General features: G+C 42.2%; 1 protein-coding gene across 10 annotated transcripts in view; it reads left to right on the top strand.

The window, feature by feature from the left end:
* phf21a (PHD finger protein 21A) overlaps positions 1-25,640 on the top strand; it is a 176,057-nt gene that overhangs the window by 132,892 nt on the left and 17,525 nt on the right. For 4 of the 10 annotated variants that reach the window (XM_062967934.1, XM_062967938.1, XM_062967933.1 and 1 more), the window contains exons 9-15: positions 8,901-9,200; positions 11,553-11,651; positions 20,503-20,554; positions 21,219-21,298; positions 21,952-22,012; positions 23,582-23,665; positions 25,129-25,292. In XM_062967934.1, coding sequence (XP_062824004.1) covers positions 8,901-9,200; positions 11,553-11,651; positions 20,503-20,554; positions 21,219-21,298; positions 21,952-22,012; positions 23,582-23,665; positions 25,129-25,292 — 840 coding nt within the window. Of the gene's footprint in view, positions 1-8,900; positions 9,201-11,552; positions 11,652-20,502; positions 20,555-21,218; positions 21,299-21,951; positions 22,013-23,581; positions 23,666-25,055; positions 25,079-25,128; positions 25,293-25,640 lie in introns of all 10 variants that reach the window. The other 6 variants (XM_062967941.1, XM_062967940.1, XM_062967942.1 and 3 more) reach the window with 2 other exon arrangements.

The following is a 25,640-nucleotide window of genomic DNA, read 5'->3' as shown; positions in this document are numbered from 1 at the left end:
GGAAGACTCCTTCCTCGATCCCTCCTACCTCGAAGAGAATCGAGTCTTGGTATCGTACAGATGACGACACTTTAGAATGGCTTAAACACCATCCCGACCCGAACTCCATGGTCGTTAAAGCTTCTCAGTCTTCCGGCCGTGAATCCACTACCCCTGCAGACAGAGAGGGCAAGAGGTTCGACGCGGTCGGTCGAAAGCTCTATTCCGGAGCTCTTCTACTCTGTAGAATGGCGAACTATGGGGCCTGTATGGGGGCATACCAGCAGATCCTTTGGGAGAAAGCTCAGCCCTTCTTCTCTAAATTGTCAGATGAAGACCGGTCCGTCATGTCCACCCTCCAGCAAGAGGCCGATTCGTTAGCGCATCATCAAATCCAGATGGCTAAGCATACGGGCGACACGGCCGGCAAGATGATTGCCCACGCCATTGCTATTCGTCGCCACGCCTGGCTGAGATCTTCCGGTCTGTCTTCCTCCTCGAGGCAGGTCATCGAAGACCTCCCCTTCGACGCCATGGGCCTCTTTAACTCTGGCACCGACGACAAGCTAAAAACCAACCACGATTTTAAAGTTCTGGCCACTAAATGCGGCGATCAACCCCAGGTTCACCGCACCAAGTGGTTTCCTCAACGCTTTCGTCGCTTCCCGCCTCCTTCTTACCGCCATCAATCCTTCCGGCGTCCCTCGGTATCAAACAACCAAAATCGCCAGCAACCCCGTCGGGCCGCTCAGCCACAAAGACAACGCGGCCGAGCCACCCCCACTGCTGCCCAACCTCTCCGGCGTTCCTGACGCCATCTCTCTTTCCAAAGACTCTTTCTACGGTACCGATGCAGATCTCATGCCTCCACACCCCTCCCTCTCACCAAATCAACCTCATGGTCTCTTTCTAGACCGCCTGGCTCCCTTCTTTCACCGGTGGAAATCTATTACTTCAGATGCCTGGGTTCTCAAAATTGTCCAAGAAGGCTATGCCTTAGAATTCGAAGAACTCCCGCCCACGGGCCAAGTCCTTCTCTCCAACCCTTCTCAAGAAATTCTCGCAGAGGTCGACGCCCTTCTCGCCAAGGGGGCTATTCGGCCTTCTCCATCGGTACAGGACCCTCAAGGCTTCTTCTCCAGATACTTTACGGTCCCGAAGAGGGGTGGGGGCCTCCGCCCAATTCTGGACTTACGCATGCTCAATGTCTTCATACGTCCAACCAAGTTCAGGATGGTCTCCATCGCCTCCATCCTCCCGATGCTTCAGCGCGGAGACTACTTCGTGTCTATAGACCTTCGAGACGCCTATTTCCACGTGGCGATTCGAGAAAACCACAGGCGCTTCCTTTCTTTCAAAGTTCTCGACCAGACCTACCAGTTCACCGTTTTACCCTTTGGCCTCGCTACGGCCCCAAGGGTCTTTACCAAAGTCGTCGCTGTCGTGGCTGCCCACCTCCGGCTCCAAGGGATCACAGTCTTTCCATATCTAGACGATTGGCTTCTGGTCGAATCCGACCCTGCCCTTCTCCGACGTCACATCGACTACACCCTCTGTCTTCTAGAATCTCTCGGTCTTCAATTAAACCACGACAAATCTCACCTCGCCCCGTCGAACAAAATCTGCTTCATCGGCGCCCTGTTCGACTCAATTGCTCAAACTGTCTCCCTTCCGTTCGACAGGTTTCTAGCTCTTCGCCAACAAATCATTTTCTGCGAGACCCACCGGAGGGTTCGGGCTCGATCCATCCAGGTACTGCTCGGCCATATGGCCTCCACAGTCTTCACGACCCCGTTCGCCAGGCTTCATCTCCGGCCTCTTCAAAGGTGGTTCATAGACGCTTTCAAGCCATTCCGCCACCCCAACTCGAGGTTTCTCTCGGTCCCGCCTCACGCTCGTCGGTCGCTTCTCTGGTGGAAGTCCCTCTCCAACGTTTGCAGGGGTCTTCCGTTCCACCCAATTCCTCCCTCCACTACCATAACCACGGACTCATCCAACTTCGGCTGGGGAGCCCACATGAAGGGTCTCACTGTTCGGGGCCTTTGGTCTCCCTCCGAGAAGGCAAATCACATAAACTTTCTCGAACTCCTTGCTATCTTCAAGGCTCTGAGAGCCTTCTCACGCCTGATCTCCCGGACATCTGTACTCATTCAGTCAGACAACACGGTAGCAGTCTTTTACATCAACAAGCAGGGTGGCACGGGTTCAAGGAAGCTGATGCTCCTCTCCTCCCAGCTGTGGCATTGGTGCATAGCCCGCAACATCCAAATCTCGGCGATTCACCTTCCCGGGATCCAGAACAACTTGGCAGACGCCCTCAGCAGGATGACGACTTCCTCCCACGAGTGGATGCTCGACCCCGAGACTCTTCTCTCTCTTTTTCTCAAATGGGGCTTCCCCACTCTAGACCTTTTCGCTTCTCCCGAGAACGCTCAGCTGCCCCGATACGGGGCAAGACTCCCCCCGTCCTCCTCTCCAGGCTGCCTGGGAGACGCCTTTCTTCTGGACTGGTCGGCGGAACCGATCTATCTCTTTCCGCCCTTTCCTCTGATACCGAAGGTCCTGCAGAAACTCCGGTCGGTACCTACGTCGGCGATCCTGATAGCTCCAGCCTGGCCTCGTCAATCTTGGTTCCCGGCTCTTCTTCATCTCTCCAAGGCGACCTTCTTCACTCTACCTCTTCTGCCACACCTCTTATCCAGGGAGAACGGCCAGATCCTCCACCCGGATCTCCCCTCTCTACATCTCACTGCTTGGAGGATTCTCGCCTGACCTCCCTCCCGCAAAACCTACAGGAGGTCCTCCGCGCAGCTCACAAACCAGCTACAACCAGAGCCTACACTTATAAAGTCTCTCGCTTTCGCTCCTTTCTTCGCTCCCGAGGAATTACTGTTTTTCCAACCTCGGTACCGATTGTACTGGACTTCCTTATGTCTCTGGCAGACCAAAAACTTTCTCTTGCTTCTATGAAATCTTACCTGGCCGCTCTATCCTGGTGTTTTCAACAACATGGTAGACCATCTCTATTCTCCGACCACCTTGTCAAGACCTTCTTGAAAGGATACAACAACATCTGCCCACCGACTCAACCTCCTACTCCAGGGTGGAACCTCGAGCTTGTACTTTCTCAGCTTACTGCCTCTCCCTTTGAACCGCTGGCTTCGACCGACCTACGTCTCCTTTCTTGGAAAGTTGCCTTCTTGGTGGCCATAACCTCAGCGCGCAGACCCTCGGAGCTGGCGGCCCTTCGGGTCGATGAACCCTACCTCCGTTTTCATCACGACCGCGCCGTTCTCCGTCCGGACATCACCTTCCTTCCCAAGGTGGTCTCTGCTTTTCACCTTAACCAGGACATTGTCCTTCCCGCTTTCTTCCCAGACCCCTCGTCTCCCCTTGAGCGGAGACTGCACCTCCTTGATGTGCGTAGAGCACTTCTGTTCTACCGGGACCGTACTAAGGACATTCGAAAGACCCCAAAACTTTTTGTGGCCCATGCCCCAGATAAACTGGGCAATCCTATTTCTTCTCAAAGACTCTCACACTGGATTGCTCAGGCCATTGAACTGGCCTATGAACTAGCCAAAAGACTTCCTCCCCCGTCGGTTCGCCCACGTTCGACGAGAGGTCTCTCCACGTCGACTGCCTTCCTAAGGGGCATTTCCCTGGACTCCATCTGCAAGGCAGCGATCTGGTCTAACCCCCTTACATTTGTGTCTCACTACAGGTTAGACCAAAAAACTTTGAAAGATGCCGCCTTTGCTAGGGCGGTTTTGTCCTCATGCTTGTCCTAACCTTCTGCATTTATGACTTCTATGTGGGTGCTTTTTTCTCATGCGACCCTCTTGTTGTTTTTCCTGTTTGGTACATGTTTGCACTACTCTCCTGATGATCCGTGCCTTATTGCTACTGCCTTCCCCCTTAGGGGAATGATGTTTTCCTGTTTTTTTCACATGTGCTCTTAAAGGGTTATGTCATGCCTTACCGAACTGCTCTCGGTGTTTGGCGTGTGTTTGATGCAATACCTTAATGGGTCCTTGGACCAGGGTTTTTTGATGTTTTCATGTTTAATAAACATATGTTTGGACAGTTTTCTCGTTGTCAGGGTTTGCTTAGCCCGCCTCCGAGACCTAAGCTTGCTAGTCTCCATTAGTGTGCATTCACAGAGTACACGAAGAAAAAGGACAGGTTGCTTACCTGTAACCATGTTTCTTCGAGTGTACTCTGTGAATTCACACAAGCCCGCCCTTCCTTCCCCTCTGGCAAACCCTCTTCCTTTCTCGTTGCCTTTGCGGCGTAGGAACTGGGGAGGAGACGCCGAGGGCTGCCTTATATGCCCTCCGGGAACGGAGGGGCGTGGCTACCGCCAAAATTTAAACTTCAGCTTGGGAAGAGTTTCCGTTGGGACCTGCGCAGGCGCAGCCTCTCCATTAGTGTGAATTCACAGAGTACACTCGAAGAAACATGGTTACAGGTAAGCAACCTGTCCATATAAATCCTGAGCTGTTTTTCTGAACAAAGCCGAACCATTTATAATCAATTTGATGTAGTTTGCTTTCATTTCCTGCTCCTTTATTCCAGGGGGCCAGATATAGCCTAGAAATACTGCTTAACAACTACTTTTGTCAGACTGTTCTGTCCTGTTCCTTTGTATGATGAAGAACGTTTCATATTTAGTATTGTCAATAGTTGGCATCAATTTACTTGCTATTTGTCTCAGGAGGGGTATTTTATTTTATGTATAGCCTGCATTTCTCCCAACATGGGATCCAGTAAGATAAAGCGAATAAAAAAGCTAAAAACTAAATAACCTATTATATTAAAATACTATTAAATTTTAGAAAACTTATTTTAAAATTATTATGATAATGATAAAAATATAGTGCAGATAACCCATAAAAATGATTACTTGCTTCATCAGTGAATTCCTGTTTGGCTAAAAAGGCCTTATTAAATAGAGAAGGAGCCAAGCTAGACTTCCATGGATGTTTCACAATCTGGGATCAGTCCCAAGAAAGCTCTCTGGCATGTCCTCACTAGATGGGTCTGTAAAAGTGGTGGAAATGAAAGAAAACTCTTCTGGCTAGCTCCTATAGAGAGATAGTTTTCCACATAGTCTAGACCAGTAGTTCTCAACCTGAGGTCCCCAGATGTTTTTGGCTTTCAACTCCCAGAAATCCTAACAGCTGGTAAACTGGCTGGGATTTCTAGGAGTTGTAGGCTAAAAACATCTGGGACCCGAGGTTGAGAACCACTGGTCTAGACCTTAACCATATAGTGCTTTGTAGGTCATAAATAGCACTTTGAATTCTGCCCAGAAATGAAGCAGTAGCCAGTGACATGGTTTTGACAAAAGAGTTAACTTGAACGACAGCTGCTATCCTTCCAGTTTGTCCAGGAGAGGATCCTTGGAGAGGTGAGAATCATCACATAGGCTTGGTGGAGGCTACTACTGGAGAAAAAAAATCCTACCTGAACTCTGTCCTACAGAATGGTTAGTCAATTCTCCAATATCCTTTCCTTGGGTAAGGTTCTGGAGTGTCTAATAGCTTACCAATTTGAAGAGGTTCTGGATAAATTTTCTAGACCCATTTCAGTCTGGCTTTATGCCTGGCTATGGGATAGAGATGGTTTTGGTTGCCTAGTGGATGACATATGTTAAGAACTGGTCATAAGAAGTTTGCTCTGATGGTTCTGCTGGACTTCTCAATGGCTTTTGCAACAATTGGCCATGATATCATTTCTGGGATAGGATTTGGAAGCACTGTTCTACAGTGGTTCTGGTCTTTTTGGGAAGAGTGAACTTAAAAGATGATGTTTGGGAATTTTGGTTTGAAATCATGGGTGGTGGTCTGTGGAATCCATCAGGGGTTAATTCTGTCCTCTGTTCTATTCAATATATAAATGTGATTACCAGGAGAGATCATGTGGAGCTTTGGAGTTTGGTATCACTAATACGTTGGCAACACGCAACTCTATCTCTTTTCCATCTAATTCTAAGGAAGCCATTTCAGTATTGAATCGGTGTCTGCTATCAGTAATGAACTGGATGAAGGTGAAAATTTTAAACTTGATTTAGACAAGACAGATGTTCTTCTGGACCTTTGAAAGGCAGATCAGGAAATATGATTCAGCCTTTGCTGGATCTCCTTAAAATCTTAGACTTGAAGCTAAGGTGTACTCTTGGACTCGTCTCTTACCCTTTGATGCCCAGGAGTACATTTGCACAGCTAAAACTTTTCACCCATTTCTGAAGAATACAGATCTAGCCACAGTGACCAGTGTATTGATTATGGTCCATTTGGACTATTGCAATATACTCTGCCTTCGGAAACTGTTTAAAAACTTGTGATGCAGCCAGAGTTCCGTCTTAGGGCACTTATAGGAACAGGGCCTATTGCCAAGGCTCTCTAGACAGCTCAAAGAGGAGATAGTTTGGGAGCAACAGCTTTCTGTGGCTCTCATCTCTCCTGTGGTGCTAGTATTGTCTCCCTACTCTGTATCTTCCTCTACTCGTTATTATTGCAGTTGGTATTCCCTGGGTCGCCTCCCCTCCAACTTCTATGTATGACACATTACTGTTTCTTTGGATGGCACAGCAAATTATTTTTTTAAAGACCACCAACTTCAAAGATTATTGCATCTCATTCAGGTTTCCCTCTATCCCCTGTTGGTTTTAATGGGGCTATTGTCAAGATTCCTAGCTGCAATGTCAGCAGTCATCACCCAGCTATGAAAGAAAACAGAAATTGTGGAACTGGTAACTGGTACAATATAGATGTCTTTCTAATGGTTTGTGCCTTTGTATTGGTCCCCAAGAAAGTTAAATGAGTTCAGAAATAAATAATGTGTGACTGAGGAACAGGATCATCTAGTTTAGAAATGTGCTCCTCTTTCCAGTGCAGTTTGCCTAATAATAATCTGCTGGAGTCTATTTTGTACATCTTTTGCTGTTAAGAATATGAATCTCACCCTTTTAATCAGTCTGAACATTTATTGGTCATTCAGATATAATTGCTTTGAATCACATCCTTAGTCACAATAGATATATCCTTTACTTCTCAATACAGTAGAGTCTCACTTATCCAACATAAACGGGCTGGCAGAACATTGGATAAGCGAATATGTTGGATAATAAGGAGGGATTAAGGAAAAGCCTATTAAACATCAAATTAGGTTATGATTTTACAAATTAAGCACCAAAACATCATGTTATACAATAAATTTGACAGAAAAAGTAGTTCAATATGCAGTAATGGTATGTTGTAATTACTATATTTACCAATTTAGCACCAAAATATCACAATATATTGAAAACATTGACTACAAAAATGCGGTGGATAATCCAGAACGTTGGATAAGTGAGACTCTACTGTAATACTTTAAAATTGTATATTTTTTGTGTGCTTCTGAGGGTACTTCTGCACTATAGAATTAATGCCATGGCTCAATGCTATGAAATCCTGGGAGCTGCATTTTGATGGGGCACCAGTACTATTGACAGAGAAGGCTGATAAAACTACAACTGTGATGATTCCATAGCATTAAACCATGGCAGTTAAAGTGGTGTCAAACTATAGTGTAGATGCACCCTGAGTTGCCCTTCCAAAACCAGTGTAGTCCCTTTAAAATATTCCAACATGAATAATATGAATGGATTGTTATTATTATTATTAACTATATTTCTTCCCCACCCCCAGGGGACTCAAGGCGATTTACAATTACTTGACACAACCCAATAAATTTAAAAATGACAAATATAAAAATTAAAAACAATTGAAAAAAATTCAATATTGTGTCATGGATATAAGTTAAAACCCAGTTAAGATATAATAAAACATTTGTACAGTTAAAATTAAATATCTTCCCTCCACAACCTCCCCAGCAGTGTGCTCTCATCCTCCGTCAAATACCTGCTGGCATAGGAGTGTCTTCATCTGCTCATAGAAGGCAAGCAGGGATGAGGCCATCCTGGTCTCTAATGGGAGAAAGTTCCAAAGTCTGGTAGCAGACACTGAAAAGGACTCCTTCTGTGTTTCCACCAAACACACTTGAGTGGGTAGTGAGACAGAGAGAAGGTCCTCCCCAGAGGAACATAGATTTCTGACAGGTTCATATAGAGAGATACAGTCTTTCACATAACCTGGATCCAAGCTGTATAGGTCAAAACCAGCACTTTGAATTGTGCCTAGAAATGTGTTGGCAGCCAATTGAGCTGTTGCAACAGAGGAGTTGTATGTCCCTGGTAGCCAGCCCCAGTTAGCAGTCTGGATGCTGTTCTTTGGACCAACTGAAGTTTGTGGGCAGTCCCACGTAGAGCGCATTCCAGTAGTCCAACTGGATCCAAGGCATGTACCAACGTGGCCAGATCTAACTTCTCCAGGAATGGCCACAGTTGGCACACTAGCTTTAACTGTGTAAAAGCACTCCTGATTACTGGTGAGACCTAGGTCTTCAGGTTCAGAGCCGAATCCAGGAGTACTCTCAAACTGCGAACCTGCATTTTCAGGGGAAGTGTGACCCCCATCTAACACAGGCTGACTCTCTGTTCCCAGATCTGTCTTTCAACTGACCAGGAGCACCTTTGTCTTGTCTGAATTAAGTGTCTATTTGTTTGCCCTAATCCGTCCATTACAGCCAGGCACCGGTTTAGCATGGGAACAGCTTCCTTGGAATTAGATGGAAAAGAGTAGCAGAGTTGGGTGTCATCTGCATATAGGTGGCACGCTGCTCCAAAACTCCGGATGAACTTTTCCAGCAGTTTCATGTAGATGTTAAATAATATGGGTGAACAAGACTGAACCCTGAGAGACCCCACAGGCCATTGAACTGAATAATAGTAATAGAAATAATAATCATCATCATCATGATTATCGTCTTTATTTATATTCCTCCGTATCTCTCTTCTTTGTGTGTGTGCATAGGTTCGACCTAAGCCAGTTGCCCAAAACAACATCCCTATAGCCCCAGCCCCACCACCTCCGATGCTTGCTGCTCCTCAACTTCTTCAAAGGCCTGTGATGTTGACAACAAAATTCACACCCACCTCCTTACCCTCCTCGCAGAATTCTATACACCCAGTCCGTGTTGTCAACGGGCAAACAGCAACCATAGCCAAAACGTTTCCAATGGCACAACTCACCAGCATTGTTATAGCAGCCCCGGGTACCAGGCTTGCTGGACCTCAGACTCTACAGATCAGTAAACCAAATGTTGAGAAACAGGTAAAAATAGAGAAATGCATACTTAGCCTTAGCTAAAACCTTCCAAAATGAATAGTGTTCAACACTTCTTAAAGGCAGATGGATATGCTTTTACTTCTTAATACATCTGTATGACTGTAATTCACTTATTTGTCTTTTTTGTACTTTTAAAAGTCCAACAACAGAATAGTTTTTATTAATCTCACTGACTTTTTAATGAAACTAATATGAAAATTAAAGGTAGTTTCAGTGTTATCTGTGATTTCAGTTAAAATTATGTAAGTAGCTTGCAACACTTGAGAAGGAAATTCACCATAACTTTTGACATCAAAAGTGGGCTTTTTACTTGCAAATACAAGTAAGCTGATTTTAAGCTGATTTTGAAGCTTGGCTTTCAGTATCTTAACACTTTTGCCATGCCAGATCATGCTTTGCCAGGTAGGAGAAATAGATCATTTTTTTCATCACTTACATTTGAGTCCTATTAATACATACAAGGTCCTATTAATAGAACCCTGATCTAGTTGGATTTTTTATTTAAAGCACTCATCAGAATATTGCAAGATGTTGGCCAGGTGGTAAGGAAGCAAACCCCTGTACCTATAGAAGTGATTAAAAATAAACAGACACTTCAATGGGAGTGAGTGAATTCATGCCTTGTATAGGAATTATAATGTTAGGATGCATTAGTTATTTCAAAATGCAATGAATTACAAGTAACTTATATTTGCATCTAGTTACTTCTGAGTTCTAGCAGATGTCAAGCTGACTTCAAATGAACATTACAACTAAGTATTGTGATTAGTTCAGTCACATTTATAAAGATCATACAAGCTTTGTCATACAGACAGACTTCCACTGTAGGCTTGGCACTCAAAATTCCACTGAAAACAAACAGAACTCTAAAACAAGGTTACCAAAAGCTGCCTTTCAAGCCTTTGTCAACAGATGAAAGCTGGTTTCAGTCTGGACATGGTTTATGTGGTCCTTCCCCTAAAAGGGAAGGTTTTCGCAGCAGAGGGCCAAACCAGGTCGCTGATTCCCACTTGGTCTTAGGAAATTGCATCAAAGAGTTATTTATATTTTTAGTCTGATTTCAATTTAATAGTAAATGATAGTTTAGCTCTTCTCTTTCCTTCTTTCTGAAACTGGAAGCCTTTGTTTCCATTTTGACCTGACCACAGTTTGTTGTTTATGTCCAAACAAAGGATGGCATTTACGATTAGTTATGCTTTATTTGCATATGTCAGGAATATTAGCTGTGACCTGAGTTAATATTAAAACAATGCATATTTGAAAGAAATCAGCTTGTCTTTCTTAAATATAGCAACAAATTTTCCAGTGCCTCTTCATAGTTGTACCAAGAGAAAGAGGAGAGTGAATTATACAAGCTAGATGTTTGTTCATGCAACACGAAACTATGATTTAGTATTGCATGCAAAGATAGCTGTTGTGTACAGCATGTCAGCCAATCCAAGTTAATGGTGTCAGACACACTATAATAAATGAGATCAACCAAAGAAGTTAGTTTACAATTTCAAACAATATATTTGATATGTTTTCCTCCATTTCTAGAGAAAATGTATTGAAAATACCTTTCTCTCCTTGGAACAGATTGATATCATTTTATGACTTCACACCCGTGTCATAAAGTATGAGTCATTGTGCAAGCATTTATGATGCTGGCTGCAGAGAATTCTGCTATCAGTAAGCAAAAGATGCTCAGGCAAAAAATAATCCTTTAGGAATTGTAGGGAATGATTTTCAGGCAAATTCTTGTTACAATGAAGCATGAATGAGCGAAATGCAGTGTGCATATGACAGCAAGCTTTACAGGAAAAGTTATTGCATCAAGTGTAAACCTGGCTATCATTGTTCTGTATACCAAAACTCTTTTTAAAGTACTGCTGCCTACCAGCAGAAATGCAAAGTAATCTTCATGACATGGTATGGTTGCTGAATTGGATTACTAAATATTGGGGTTGTGTACTTCCCTTGATACACAATGGTGATTATTTTATATCATGTTATTTAAAGCAGCCTTTTTAAATATTTGTTGTAGTACTTGTGGTGGTTTTGCCAGCATAACTAGAGAACAATGCTGTAATTGAGCTCATTTATTACTCCTTTCTTTCCTCAAAGTTTTCTAGGGCCCAGCGACCAGTAATTTACAGACCAGGACTGGTTTATGAATAGTGACTTTGAGTAGCACTGATTTAAGGGGCACTCTTAGGGGAAAAGCTTTGTAGAATAATAGAAAAGGATTGTTGTTCATTGTTTCTTTCATCCTGGTAAATAAAGACACTGCTACTATTTATGTTTATTTTGAGAAGGTAAAAAATGTAAGTTTTGTTACAATTGGTTCTGTTGCAGACTATCAAGCCCCAAGCAGAAACAGAGGAAAAGCCAACAGAGATTCACACAGTTATGCCTCCTGCACCACTGAAGCCAAAACGAGAAGAAAACCCACAGGTAATACTAGGCCAGATACTTTTCTGGGTTAGGACTGACAATACACTCATCTAACAATCGTATTCCTTGCTTTCTTACGAAGGATTGATTTTAATCACAGAGTTATTATGAGAACCAAGGTTTTCAAATTAAGGAATGCAATGTCTGTATTGTTTGTTGTACACTAAATATGTTACAGAAGTAAGGCTTTTGTGTTGTTTATAATGACAATATTTCATGTATATCTGTGAATTTGATGTTTCATATTGTCTTAGTAAGCTTTACCATAGCCCTGAAACAGAGGTTAGCTGGAATCTCAGCATTCCAGGAGATTTAAAGGGTATTGGCTTTAGCAAGTTCTTAGAATCATAGAATCATAGAATAGTAGAGTTGGAAGAGACCTCATGGGCCATCTAGTCCAACCCCCCGCTAAGAAGCAGGAAATCGCATTCAAAGCACCCCCGACAGATGGCCATCCAGCCTCTGCTTAAAAGCTTCCAAAGAAGGAGCCTCCACCACTGTCTGGGGGAGAGAGTTCCACTGCCGAACAGCCCTCACAGTGAGGAAGTTCTTCCTGATGTTCAGGTGGAATCTCCTTTCCTGTAGTTTGAAGCCATTGTTCCATGTCCTAGTCTGCAGGGCAGCAGAAAATAAGCTTGCTCCCTCCTCCCTATGACTTCCCCTCATGTATTTGTACATGGCTATCATGTCTCCTCTCAGCCTTCTCTTCTGCAGGCTAAACATGCCCAACTCTTTAAGCCTCTCCTCATAGGGCTTGTTCTCCAGACCCTTAATCATTTTAGTCGCCCTCCTCTGGACGCTTTCCAGCTTGTCAACATCTCCCTTCAACTGCGGTGCCCAGAATTGGACACAGTATTCCAGGTGTGGTCTGACCAAGGCAGAATAGAGGGGGAGCATGACTTCCCTGGATCTAGACGCTATTCCCCTATTGATGCAGGCCAAAATCCCATTGGCTTTTTTAGCTGCCGCATCACATTGTAGGCTCATGTTTAACTTGTTGTCCACGAGGACTCCAAGGTCTTTTTCGCACACACTGCTGTCAAGCCAAGCGTCCCCCATTCTGTATCTTTGATTTCCATTTTTTCTGCCGAAGTGAAGTATCTTGCATTTGTCCCTGTTGAACTTCATTTTGTTAGTTTCGGCCCATCTCTCTAGTCTGTCAAGATCGTTTTGAATTCTGCTCCTGTCTTCTGGAGTGTTAGCTATCCCTCCCAGTTTGGTGTCGTCTGCAAACTTGATGATCGTGCCTTCTAACCCTTCATCTAAGTCGTTAATAAAGATGTTGAACAGAACCGGGCCCAGGACGGAACCCTGCGGCACTCTACTTATCACTTCTTTCCATGATGAAGACGACGCATTGGTGAGCACCCTTTGGGTTCGTTCGCTTAGCCAATTACAGATCCACCTAACCATAGTTTTGTCTAGCCCACATTTAACTAGTTTGTTTGCCAGAAGGTCGTGGGGAACTTTGTCGAAGGCCTTACTGAAATCCAGGTACGCTACATCCACAGCATTCCCTGTATCGACCCAACTCGTAACTCTATCGAAAAAAGAGATCAGATTAGTCTGGCATGACTTGTTTTTGGTAAATCCGTGTTGACTATTAGCAATGATCGCATTTGTTTCTAAGTGTTTGCAGACCACTTCCTTAATGATCTTTTCCAGAATCTTGCCTGGTATTGATGTGAGGCTGACCGGACGGTAATTGTTTGGGTCGTTCGTTTTTCCCTTTTTGAAGATAGGGACCACATTCGCCCTCCTCCAATCTGCTGGGACTTCTCCTGTTCTCCAAGAACTCTCGAAGATGATTGCCAGTGGTTCTGAAATAACTTCCGCTAGTTCCTTCAATACTCTTGGATGTAGCTGATCTGGCCCTGGGGACTTGAATTCGTTTAGAGTGGCCAGGTGTTCCTGGACAACTTGTTTCCCTATTTGGGGTTGGATTTCCCCCAATCCTTCGTCCATTCCATGTTGCTGAGGTTGAAGATGGCTTTCTTTTTGTGAGAAGACCGAGGCAAAGAAGGCATTAAGCAGTTCTGCCTTTTCCCTATCCCCTGTCGCCATCACCCCATCTTCTCCTTGCAGTGGCCCTATCGCCTCTTTTTTCTTCCTTTTTCTACCTTCTTTCCTAAAGTAAGACTTGAACAGTCTTTTCACTATTCACTTGGCACTGTTAGTGACTGTCTTATAGAACACCAATTTATCCTTAATTCTGGAAAGCATACATTGTGTCACCCATTAAACCGTCAATCACAGAAGTGTGTATGGAATATTAATATGCCCTTCCTGGCACCGCCAAGATTCCCTTCCTCAAAATGCTGCTCAAAATGTTTCCTGAGGGGAAAGGCCAAAGGCAATGGGAACCTGCTGGTTTTACCCCTCCCCACTCAGAGCGGGAATAAGTAAGAAATGTAGTCTTCTGGTTAAGAGGAAGAAGGCTGGGAATTGTTTATGAGCTGAGTCACTCAGGTGCCTTGGGGTAACTGCTTAACTGCTCCAATGATGCTGAGAGCTGTGCTGGTGGTAGTGTAACTACCGGCAGGTTCAACCAAGCCAGAGAGGTCTCAGCTGAGGAGTGGAACTAAGAGCACCTAACCCATTAGCATTATTGAGAATCAAACCAAAACGAAGTCTGTACTGACTTGGTCGTCGCCCAGGATAAAAAGGACCGCGGTGGATGCTGCTGATTCTGGACATCCATTGACAAGTGGGCTACAGATTCAAAATACAAATGAACAGTCACAGAAGCGGCAGAAATATACAATGCCAGAAAACCACAGTTATGAAATGCTATTACAAATCTGAACCTCAAAAGCGCGGCTACCAAAAATGGATGCATCAACTGTGGAAACAAGAGTACCTTGACTCACAGATAACAGAACCCCGACTGGCTGACCAATGAAGATTCATAATCAAAAACAAAGTGTTCAGTGAAGTTGAACTCGAAGAAATTCAGAAAATCTGCAAAGCAAATTACCATCACACCACAGCACAGACAACAGTAGAGACTCCAGCAACACTTGGAATGGTGGAACAGATTGAACCAGAAGAAAGTGTGGAGCTTTTGCAAGAATTTGAAGAACCACCATTTGAAGCACTTGTTGAACCACCAGGAACCTTGACAGCAGGACAAGAGCTCAAGGATAAAATCATGGCTCATGCTGCAGCAAATGCAATAAGAAAGCAGCTCCCAACTCTAAAAACAGTGCCCAAGAGACACCTGGTGCCTCTCATGAAAGATGTGAATACAGTATTCTCCACTGTCCAGATAACATCAATTGAACAAACAAAGCAGTTTGCCTACAGTGCAGCAGTGATAGTAACAGAAGAGCTTGGGCTCCTACAACCAAGATAGCCCCAAAGAAAACCGATTGGAAAACCAAAGTGGAAGGTCAGGTTAGAGTTGAAAATCAAAAATCTTAGATCAGATGCAAGTAACCTGAAAAATATGAAAGAGAAGAAACTGAAGAATGACAAAATCAAGCAATACCTGATCAGAAAGTACTGGCTGAACACCAGAAAAATTGAAGAAGCTTTGGAAATCGTGAAAGAACAAATTACAGCAACAGCTAGAAAAATTGAAAGATATGAAGCTAGAATCATCCAGTTGTGATGTCTCATGGGCCATGGAGTCCTGATCCCAGTGCCATTGTGGCTGATGAGGAGGAAAACAGGGGATTTTTGCCGGCTCAGCAAGAGCCGGAATCTTTCCAGATGCCTGTTGTTGATGATTCTACCCGAGAGCCCATTAAGGAAGACCTTGAACAGGCCTTTCCCACTGCCTCCCCTCCTTTTCCTAGGAAACAGTTCTATGCGGCGGGCAGGGGCGAGAAAGAACAGGTTTGGAGGAGCTTGAGATTAGCAGCTAAACAAGACGTTAATTAGCCATGTTCCCCTGGGAAATTCTAGGGAGGAACGCATCTGGAGGGAGATGTGTTTCGCTCTCCTTTCCCTTGGGAAAGGAAGCTCAGGACACCTGCTTTGCAGAGAAATGAGACTGAGTTAAAAGTGCCCGACACGAAGAATTCCGTGCGGAGTCAACAGATCAGCTTCAGGAGTGATTTCGTGTTTCCAGCCAAGTGTGGACTTCGTGAAGGCCGCAACTCCAGTACCTTTGCCTTGCCTTACCTTGCCTAGCCAAGTATTCAAGAATTATATTGCCTTGCTTCCATCCTTGGACCTTGTTTCTAATATCAAGCCTTGTTTCTAGTTCTTGCTGTGGACATACTCTGAACTTTGGAGAGATTTTGGACGTTTCCCCACTCTATTGTTTGCAAATAGAGTGTGTTTCGGTTTCGATTTACAACTTTGGACTCTAATAAAAAATATTGGACAATATAATTTTGGACTATTTCTGACCTTCCCTGAAAGGTCTTTTATTGGACTATATTTCCTACTTGTTTTTATTATTCTTACATATTTCCTTAATAAAGATATTAGATAGTTTTTGGCCTCCGTGTGTCGGTTCTTAGTGCTCTGTTGCACCGGGCGTGACACCAGTACAGACAAAATGAACTGTTTCAATCAGACCAAAGACTATTCTACCAGAATCTGAACCAAACAACAGACACAGTAACCATAAAGCCAGAGAAAACTGTAACAACTAATTTCTGGAAAGAACTTTGGGAAAATAATAAGAACTATAACAAAAACGCAGGGTGGATAAAGGAGTTTGAAGGAAAATTCTCACATAACAAAATGGAACAGATGGAAAAAACAACTGTAATGATCAGCAAACGAGTGCAAAATGTCAAGAACTGGACATTGCCTGGTAGTGATCAACTTCATGGATTTTGGCTCAAATATCAAATATCAAAAATCAGAATTAGTTTACATGGAAAAATGGCCCAAAAATTCAATGAGATGCTGCAGAAAGGAAATATCAGTGAATGGCTAACAACTGGGAGAACATACCTGATACAAAAGGATCCAGCAAAAGGAGCAGCACCAGGAAACTACAGGCCAATAACGTATCTGCCCACTATGTTTAAACTACTGACTGGCATAATAGCTGACAGAATTCAAGACTATCTTGAAGAAAAAAAACATCTTGCCAGATGAACAGAAAGGCAACAAACTGAAAAGCAGGGGCACAAAAGACCAGTTATTAATTGATAAAATGATTCTGGAGAACTGTAAAAGCTGAAAAGCTAACCTTTGTCTCACTCCCACACAGCTGGATCATCAAGTGCCTGGGCATCATCGGGATTTGTAAAAACATTGGCACTTTTATTGAAAGAATGATGGAGCACTGGAAAACTGAACTGTTTGTTGGAAATGAAAGCTATGGACTTGTCAACATCAGAAGAGGAATTTTCTAGGGGGACTCATTGTCCCCTCTGCTTTTCATTATTGCCATGATCCCTATCTCAACAATCTTACAAAAAATAAATCTCGGCTATCAAACATCTAAGAAATCTCACAAAATTTCGCATCTGATGTATATGGATGACCTGAAGCTGTATGGGAAAACGGAAACTGAAATCCAGTCTCTGACCAACGCTGTCTGAATTTTTAGCACTGACATCAGCATGGAATTAGGTTTGGACAAATGTTCGACAGTGGCATTGAAGAAGGGAAAAATCATTGAAAGTGAGGGCATAAATATGCCTAATGGCCAAACAATAAAGTGTCACCAGCCAGAGGCCTATAAATATCTGGGCATATTACAGCTGGACAACATCAAGCATGAACATGTGAAAACTGTGGTCAGCAAAGAATACACACAAAGGGTCAGAAAAATTCTCAAAAGCAAGCTCAATGGAGGCAACACCATCAAGGCCATAAACACCTGGGCCATCCCTGTCATAAGATATACTGCTGGCATTATAAATTGGACACAGGTGGAAGTGGACAATTTGGACAGAAAAACAAGAAAACTCATGACCATTCATCGTTCACTGCACCCTCGCAGTGATGTTGACCGGCCCGGTTCTCTTTAACATCTTTATTAACGACTTAGACGAAGGGTTAGAAGGCACGATCATCAAGTTTGCAGATGACACCAAACTGGGATGGATAGCCAACACTCCAGAAGACAGGAGCAGAATTCAAAACAATCTTGACAGACCAGAGAGATGGGCCGAAACTAACAAAATGAAGTTCAACAGGGATAAATGCAAGATACTTCATTTCGCCAGAAATAATGAAATGCAAAGATACAGAATGGGGGATGCCTGGCTAGACAGCAGTACATGTGAAAAAGATCTTGGAGTCCTTGTGGACAACAAGTTAAACATGAGCCAGCAATGTGATGCGGCTGCTAAGAAAGCCAATGGGATTCTGGCCTGCATCAATAGGGGTATAGCATCTAGATCCAGGGAAGTCATGCTACCCCTCTATTCTGCCTTGGTCAGGCCACACCTGGAATACTGTGTCCAATTCTGGGCACCGCAGTTGAAGGGAGATGTTGACAAGCTGGAAAGTGTACAGAGGAGGGTGACTAAAATGATTAACGGTCTGGAGAACAAGCCCTATGAGGAGAGGCTTAAAGAACTGGGCATGTTTAGCTTGCAGAAGAGAAGGCTGGGGGGAGACATGATAGCCATGTACAAATATGTGAGGGGAAGTCATAGGGAGGAGGGAGCAAGCTTATTTTCTGCTGCCCTGGAGACTAGGACGCGGAACAATGGCTTCAAACTACAGGAAAGGAGATTCCACCTGAACATCAGGAAGAACTTCCTCACTGTGAGGGCTGTTCGGCAGTGGAACTCTCTCCCCCAGACTGTGGTGGAGGCTCCTTCTTTGGAAGCTTTTAAACAGAGGCTGGATGGCCATCTGTCGGGGGTGCTTTGAATGTGATTTCCTGTTCTTGGCAGGGGGTTGGACTGGATGGCCCATGAGGTCTCTTCCAACTCTACTATTCTTTGATTCTATGATTCTATGATTCTATATCTGCCTAGAAGATCAGGTGGCAGAGAACTCTTACAAGTAAAACAGGCAGTCAGAGAAGAAGAACATGCCCTGGCAGAATATGTAAAGCAAAGTGAAGAACCTGCTTTGATTGAAGTCAAAAATCAGAAACTCCTCAAAGCACAGCAGACAAAAAACCAGTATAAGAAAACCACACTACAAACTAGAGTTGACAACTGGCACAACAAAACATTGCATGGAAAGTTTCTTGACAAAATTGAAGGAAAAGGTGACAAGGAGAAAACCTGGCTATGGCTCACAAATGGGACACTGAAGAAGGAGACAGAAGGCCTGATCCTTGCAGCCCAGGAGCAAGCCATCAGAACAAATGCAATTAAGGCCAAGATCAAAAAATCAGCTGATGACCCAAAATGCAGACTGTGGAAGGAAGCTGACGAAACCATTGATCATATCCTCAGCTGCTGTAAGAAAATTGCACAGACAGACTACAAACAGAGGCACAACTATGTGGCCCAAATGATTCATTGGAACTTATGCCTCAAGCACCATCTCCCAGCAGTAAAGGACTGGTAGGATCACAAACCTGCAAAGGTAATGGAAAATGAACACGCAAAGATACTGTGGGACTTCCGAATCCAGACTGGCAAAGTTCTGGAATGCAACACACCAGACCTCACGGTTGTGGAAAAGAAAAAGGTTTGGATCATTGATGTTGACATCCCAGGTGACAGTCACATTGACGAAAAACAGTAGGAAAAACTCAGCCGTTATCAGGACCTCAAGATTGAACTTCAAAGACTCTGGCAGAAACCAATACAGTTGGTCCCGGTGGTGATCGGCACATTGGGTGCCATGCCAAAAGATCTCAGCCGGCATTTGGAAACAATAGACATTGACAAAGTTACGATCTGCCAACTGCAAAAGGCCACCCTACTGGGATCTGCATGCATCATCCGAAAATACCTCACACAGTCCTAATCACTTGGGAAGTGCTCGACTTGTGATTTTGTAATATGAAATCCAGCATATCTATCTTGTTTGCTGTGTCATACAATGTCGTTGTGTCAATAATAATAATAATAATAATAATAATAATAATAATAATAATAATTCATGCAGCTTGTAAACAACCTGCAGCCTTCCTCTTAATAGCTGGGAAGGTAGCAGGGGATCCTTGTATAATTCTTAGTACAAATTCTACTCATATATGCACCTGCAGAGTTAGGAATGAGGCTCATTGCTCAACTTTATTGCCAGGGGTTGGTGCCGTGTTTCCATAGTAAATGCAATGACTGAAGCTTGCATTTAAAACTTCCGATCTCACAGAAGTTAGAATTTTGAACTCCCAGCTCATGTGTTAATTTTCATAACTTTTCTGTTCTAATTAATGAAAAAGCTGTGATACTTTTTTGACAAGAGTATACAAACTGTTGCCATGAAAAGCTATTTATAGTATGTACCACTAATAAAACTTCGGTGGGCTTGATACCCTTTTTGTTTATATGCAAGATGTATGAAGATACGCTGTGTGATTTGCTTTGCTTTATGAAGTTGCTGCTGCTCAGTCGTTTAGTCGTCTCCGACTCTTCGTGACCTCATGGACCAGTCCATGCCAGAGCTCCCTGTCAGCCATCACCGCCCCCAGTTCCTTCAAGGTCAAGCCAGTCACTTCAAGGATACCGTGCCCTTGGTCGGCCTCTCTTCCTTTTTCCTTCCATTTTCCCCAGCATCATGATCTTTTCCAAGCTTTCCTGTCTCCTCATGATGTGGCCAAAATACTTCAGCTTTGCCTCTAACATCCTTCCCTCCAGTGAGCAGCCGGGCATTATTTCCTGGAGGATGGACTGGTTTGATCTTCTTGCTTTATGAAGTACCTTTGATATATATAAAGGATGCATGTTAATGAGAATGGTTAAAATTAATATGTAATATGATTTAGTATCTCATATAATTTGGAGTATTTCTTTTTCTGATACAGAAACTTGCCTTTATGGTATCTCTTGGATTAGTTACACATGACCATCTAGAAGGTAAATAAAATAATATTCTATTTTTAGGAATGGTTAAATGATGCTTTAAGGAGCATAAATTATGTTTTATTAACCATTCATCCTGCTACATTATAATTTGCCAGTAATACGCTTTTATTAGTTTTAAATTACAGTGAATAAATATTTAAATACTTGTTTAATTTTTGTATCTGCTTAAAGTTTTACTGTTATTTTTAAACTTTACAGTCCTTTCTTGTGAAGCAGAAGCTCACCATAGGCTGCCCATGTGGAGAAAAGTTAGGGTATAAATTGAGTTAATAAGTAAATCTTCACGCATCTCTGTATCCTGCTGACTTCTAGGTATATTGCCCTTTGTCATCATTAATTTTACAAAATGCATCAGTGGAGTTTGATACACTATAGTGGATCCTAGTCTAAATTGCCAACAGCAAATATGTGACTCAGAACATGATAGATAAAAATATCAGCGGAGCGCTTTTTGGGAGTAGGCAGCTTTTTCTCAAGCTATACTGGTAACATTTTTTTTTATTTCTAAGCAGGTTTATATAATACAGTATAATACTGACTACGTTCTAGTCTGAATCATAGTTCACCACTCCTAATTTGGTTAGACTGTAAAATAAACCCTTGTTCTGCTTGTAAATGTTTTTTATTTCTAACCTAATTTCTTTCTCCCTTGAAGAAATACAAAGCAAGAGACAAGAGAGGAAACGAAGAACAACAGCAAATCCAGTGTACAGTGGAGCAGTTTTTGAGCCTGAGGTATCTATCTATCTCTTGGTAGCAAAATAAAATAACTTACTGAAAAGAGTTTTGTTTAGTGTTCATTTTCATATACACAGAGAACTACCATCAGCCTTGCTAGGCAAAGTGACTTATCGTTTCAGAAAACCGGTATGGGAGCATGAACAATAAGTGAAAATAAGTTCTCTGTTCTGTATTTCTCTCTTTATTCCCCTATTGTCCCATCCTATTCTTTGGGATGAGTAGAGACATGACATATCGCTAATACAATCAGTTTTCTACAGCTTTCTGCTAGATTCCAAGTTTCCAACACCAATAAATGGCTAGCATTTCTAGTAGGTTTTATCCAGTGGCAAGAAGGATAGCAAGCATAGTTTAAAAGAAGCCATAAAGTACATACATACATACATACATACATACAGTTTTATTACGATCCATAGACCCATCCGCCATAAAGTGTGCTTCAATCATATTGAAATAAATAGATGTAAAGCTATTGTTCATGTGATAAAGCCTGTTGCGAATTCATCATGTGTTGTTCCTCTTGGCTAGGCATAGTCTGTTCGGATGTTTTAATATAAAACTCCTACATTTGTCTCCATGTGTTTGTAGGTGTAGAATTCACTTGTTAAAATACTTTACTAACTATCTTGTACTTTTCTTCCATGAAGCGCAAGAAGAGTGCAGTCACATACCTGAACAGCACAATGCATCCTGGAACACGTAAACGAGGTAAATTTCTCGTGATTCTATCTTCCTGGATGTTTATTTCTTTTTCTTACAGTTTGAAAGAAAACACAGCGCAAAATAAATTTATGTTTCCGAATACATACATATTTACTAAAATATGTTCATCCTGCCCTCTATCCAAGGGTTTCAAGGTAGCATAAAATGAAATCAGCTTAAACAGTTGAAATGCAGACAAAACATGTTTGTTCATTTGATAAATTAAACCAAAACAGTTTTACAATCAGGTAAAGTAGTTTAAGGCAATTTAAAAAATTTACATGTGTTCAAATTTGAATGTAAAATTTATGTTAATATACATAATATGAATTATGTGGTCCTAATGAGCAGGGATTTTACAGAAGCCATCTGGTGGAAATAGACTTTGAATATGGTCAAAGGGATGTGTGCAAAATATTCGGCTGGAGAAGAATTCTATGGTACATCTCTAGGTGAACACCTACAATCAGGCCACACACAAGCTGCCTGAACAGTAAACAGTTATCCTGTCCCAAGGCCTCTTGCTGCATAGCTGTCAAATACAACTCATTGTAATGAGACAATGTCATTCTGTGTTCAGATCTTCTGTTTATGAATATATTGTCTACACTATTAGGAAATAACCACTGGTTGTTGACTTACATGAACATGAATTGAGTAGTATGGCAATCAAGATGTTAGTAATAATATCCACAGGAATGCTTAAACATTCTCTGCATCCAGGTTCTTCCTTAGTCTTTGGAATTCTAAGTCGTGATCTTGATTGTAGACTGTCACCAATGCATTAGTGATTTGCTGTTCTTCTGTCCAGACTACACATGTAGTTTTCCAGTTTCCCCCCACACACAAACACACACAACTGATTCACGAGAGCAATGATTAAAATAGTGTGCAAACAGAAAACTGGATTCAGTAACCTGGTCACATTAGGATTCCCTGTAGACCATCTGTGTGTTGATCTGTAATCCCTTTAAGGGGTTGAGAGAATTATGCAAATTCAGAACAATAGCAAACTGTGCATATAAGTCAGATTTGAAATTAATTTTAGAAGTTTTCCATGTGAAACTGAAAGACAGGTGGAGTGTTATTTGGAGCAGAGGAAGCTCACAGAAATAGCAGAAAGGGGACACTGGCTCCTTGCAGATGATCCCAGGTGCATTGCTTCTACAATGAGCATAGTTTTATGCTAAACACATATCTAATTTTATTAAAGGAAACCAAAATTGTATTTGGAACAATGCGAGCTGTGACAGGAATATAGCTTCCACAATCACTTCTGCTTTACATATCTTCTGTTGTGCAAGAAGTAGATGCTTTGAGTTTTGAAAATAGAAGTGGTGCCAACCTAGATAGTAGTACTCTTTGGAATTTTTAATATCAAAAGAGAATTAGTGTAGGTGTCCTCAATTCTAAACATTCCTACAGAAAAGCTGCAGCTGGGTACAAATTATTACACCTTGAATACTCATGTATCTTTTGTTTCTGAGACAAGATGATTGATTCAGTTTGGTGGTTGCTAGCCAGGTGACTACTAGTGTTGAGTTTGACTTTGAAATTTGTGCTTACTTCATCCAGTCCTGAATATCAGAGTTGAGCACTGTGGTGTAAATCCATTTGCTGGTCACAACTGGAGTAGACACACTGAACCTATGGGGCTTGGTGAGTCAATTCCATTAATTCAGTGGGCTTACTCTGATACTGCTTATCAGACCCTGACTTCCCTTAATGCTCTGTAACATACTTCCTCTTGGGGCCTACTGCTCAAAACAAAATAATGAGCAAGTCAGTTCAGCATTTCAAGGAACACATGATGCAGGTTGTATATTCCAAATGTATATTTTCAGTCTTTTGTATTTAAAATATGGAATGAAAAAATGAGGCACTGTGTCAATACGTACATGGGGATGTGGGTGGTTAAATGACAGTTTCAGTTGCGTATGTTGTCTTCTTATATTTAACTCAACTGATATAATAGTGCCTGAACATCTTTTCACATTTTGGAAATTAGATCATCACCTTATCCTGAGATGGCTTCCCTTTTTCTCAGATTGTTACTGTAATTGCTGATGATGAGTTGAATCCATAGTTAGACAGAAGATCAAATGTTCAAAAGACTCTTTCCTTGAATATTTTGACTCTTTTCTAAAGCAAATTTGGATGCATTTTGGTTTTGCATTGTTCTTGGCATCTTGACTTAATGCATCCTAAGAACACTGGCTTTCCATTAGCCTGATAAAGGTATTGAACTGCCAAAAATGTTTCTTAAAAATGCTGAATTCTTTATTTCTGTTCCTTCAATCTCTTGATATCTTTATGACTTTTTTATATATTTTCCTCTCTCTGAGAACATCTCACTTTTCAGTTATCAAAGTAGTAGTACTACAGAAAACAAAGACTGAGCCAGCTATAATGTTATAATGTCATTAAGATCTATAGTAGATAGTTACCATTTCCTATAGTTCTATTAAAATTTATATTTCTGAAATTCCTCAGCTCTGTATGTCCATAAAAATTAAAGTGGGCTGTGGAATTAGATAATCATGGTCTCTGGTATGGAGGGGGATTTGATAGAAGGGCTATATTTAAATGTACGTTTCACCTTAAGTTCGAAATTATTTTTGATTTTTAAAAGGTAATTAAATGCATTTTACTACATTCTTTCCCAAATGAGAACATGATATGTGATCTCCAAACAATGCTTTGGTTTGTCAGATCTCTAGAAAAAGAGGTTTAGAAAAAGGGTCATAGTGTGGCAGGGATATCTTGATAAATCAAAGCAATAGAGATCATGATCATTTTTCATTTGGAGGAAGAAAGTTTTAAAATTGTAGACATTCCATAGTAGACAAAGTGCAGGTACATCAGGAGTAATGCTCTTTGTCCTTCTGAAAAGCTGTGTTCTCTCTCCTGTGATACTATCCTTCCTTGCACAATTCTCTTTGTAAAATGTCTTTTAAAACTAACTTTACGTCTTTACTTGGCTTTCTCTCACTCGTGCCTATTACACTAACTTCTCTCCTGTCCTACATCACTTCCTTTTTCATGCTAGCCAATGAGGAGCACTGGCCAAAGGTATGTAAGATTATCTTCCCCCTTTTTTGTTCCCTTTTGTTAATGTGTAGGTCGTCCACCTAAATACAACACAGTGCTGGGTTTTGGGGCTCTGACCCCCACATCCCCTCTGTCCAGTCATCCTGACTCCCCTGAAAATGAAAAGACAGAGACCACATTTACTTTCCCTGCAACTGTTCAGCCCGTATCTTTGCCCAGTCCCAGCTCCGCAGACGTAAGTAATCCTTCCTGAAGGTTTTGCTGTTTGAAGAGACCATGCAGAGCAGCCTATAATGAAACTACAAGATTTGTTTCTTTGGATGTGTCAGTGGTAAAGTGAACTAAGATGACTGTCCTTCTTTAGGCCCTGCCCTTCTGCTCCCTTATTCTCTTCATCCCAGCTGTTCACACATTTTGTAGTTTTGTGGTATCCATAGAAAATGCCAGAATGTACTTGGTATACATTTTTCCCTCTTCCCTCATTCCCAATACAAATGGAGGGAGATGTAATAAAATACAGTGTGTATATTTCAGCAGTGTGGTAGTAGGAGCAAACAGGTCCTGCCATAATGAAGCTGCTGAA

Source organism: Anolis carolinensis, chromosome 1 (genome assembly GCF_035594765.1).
Source record: "Anolis carolinensis isolate JA03-04 chromosome 1, rAnoCar3.1.pri, whole genome shotgun sequence".
Classification (NCBI taxonomy): Eukaryota; Metazoa; Chordata; class Lepidosauria; order Squamata; family Dactyloidae; genus Anolis; species Anolis carolinensis.
Note: the sequence above shows the minus strand (reverse complement) of the source record. Positions and strands in the feature narration are given on the sequence as shown.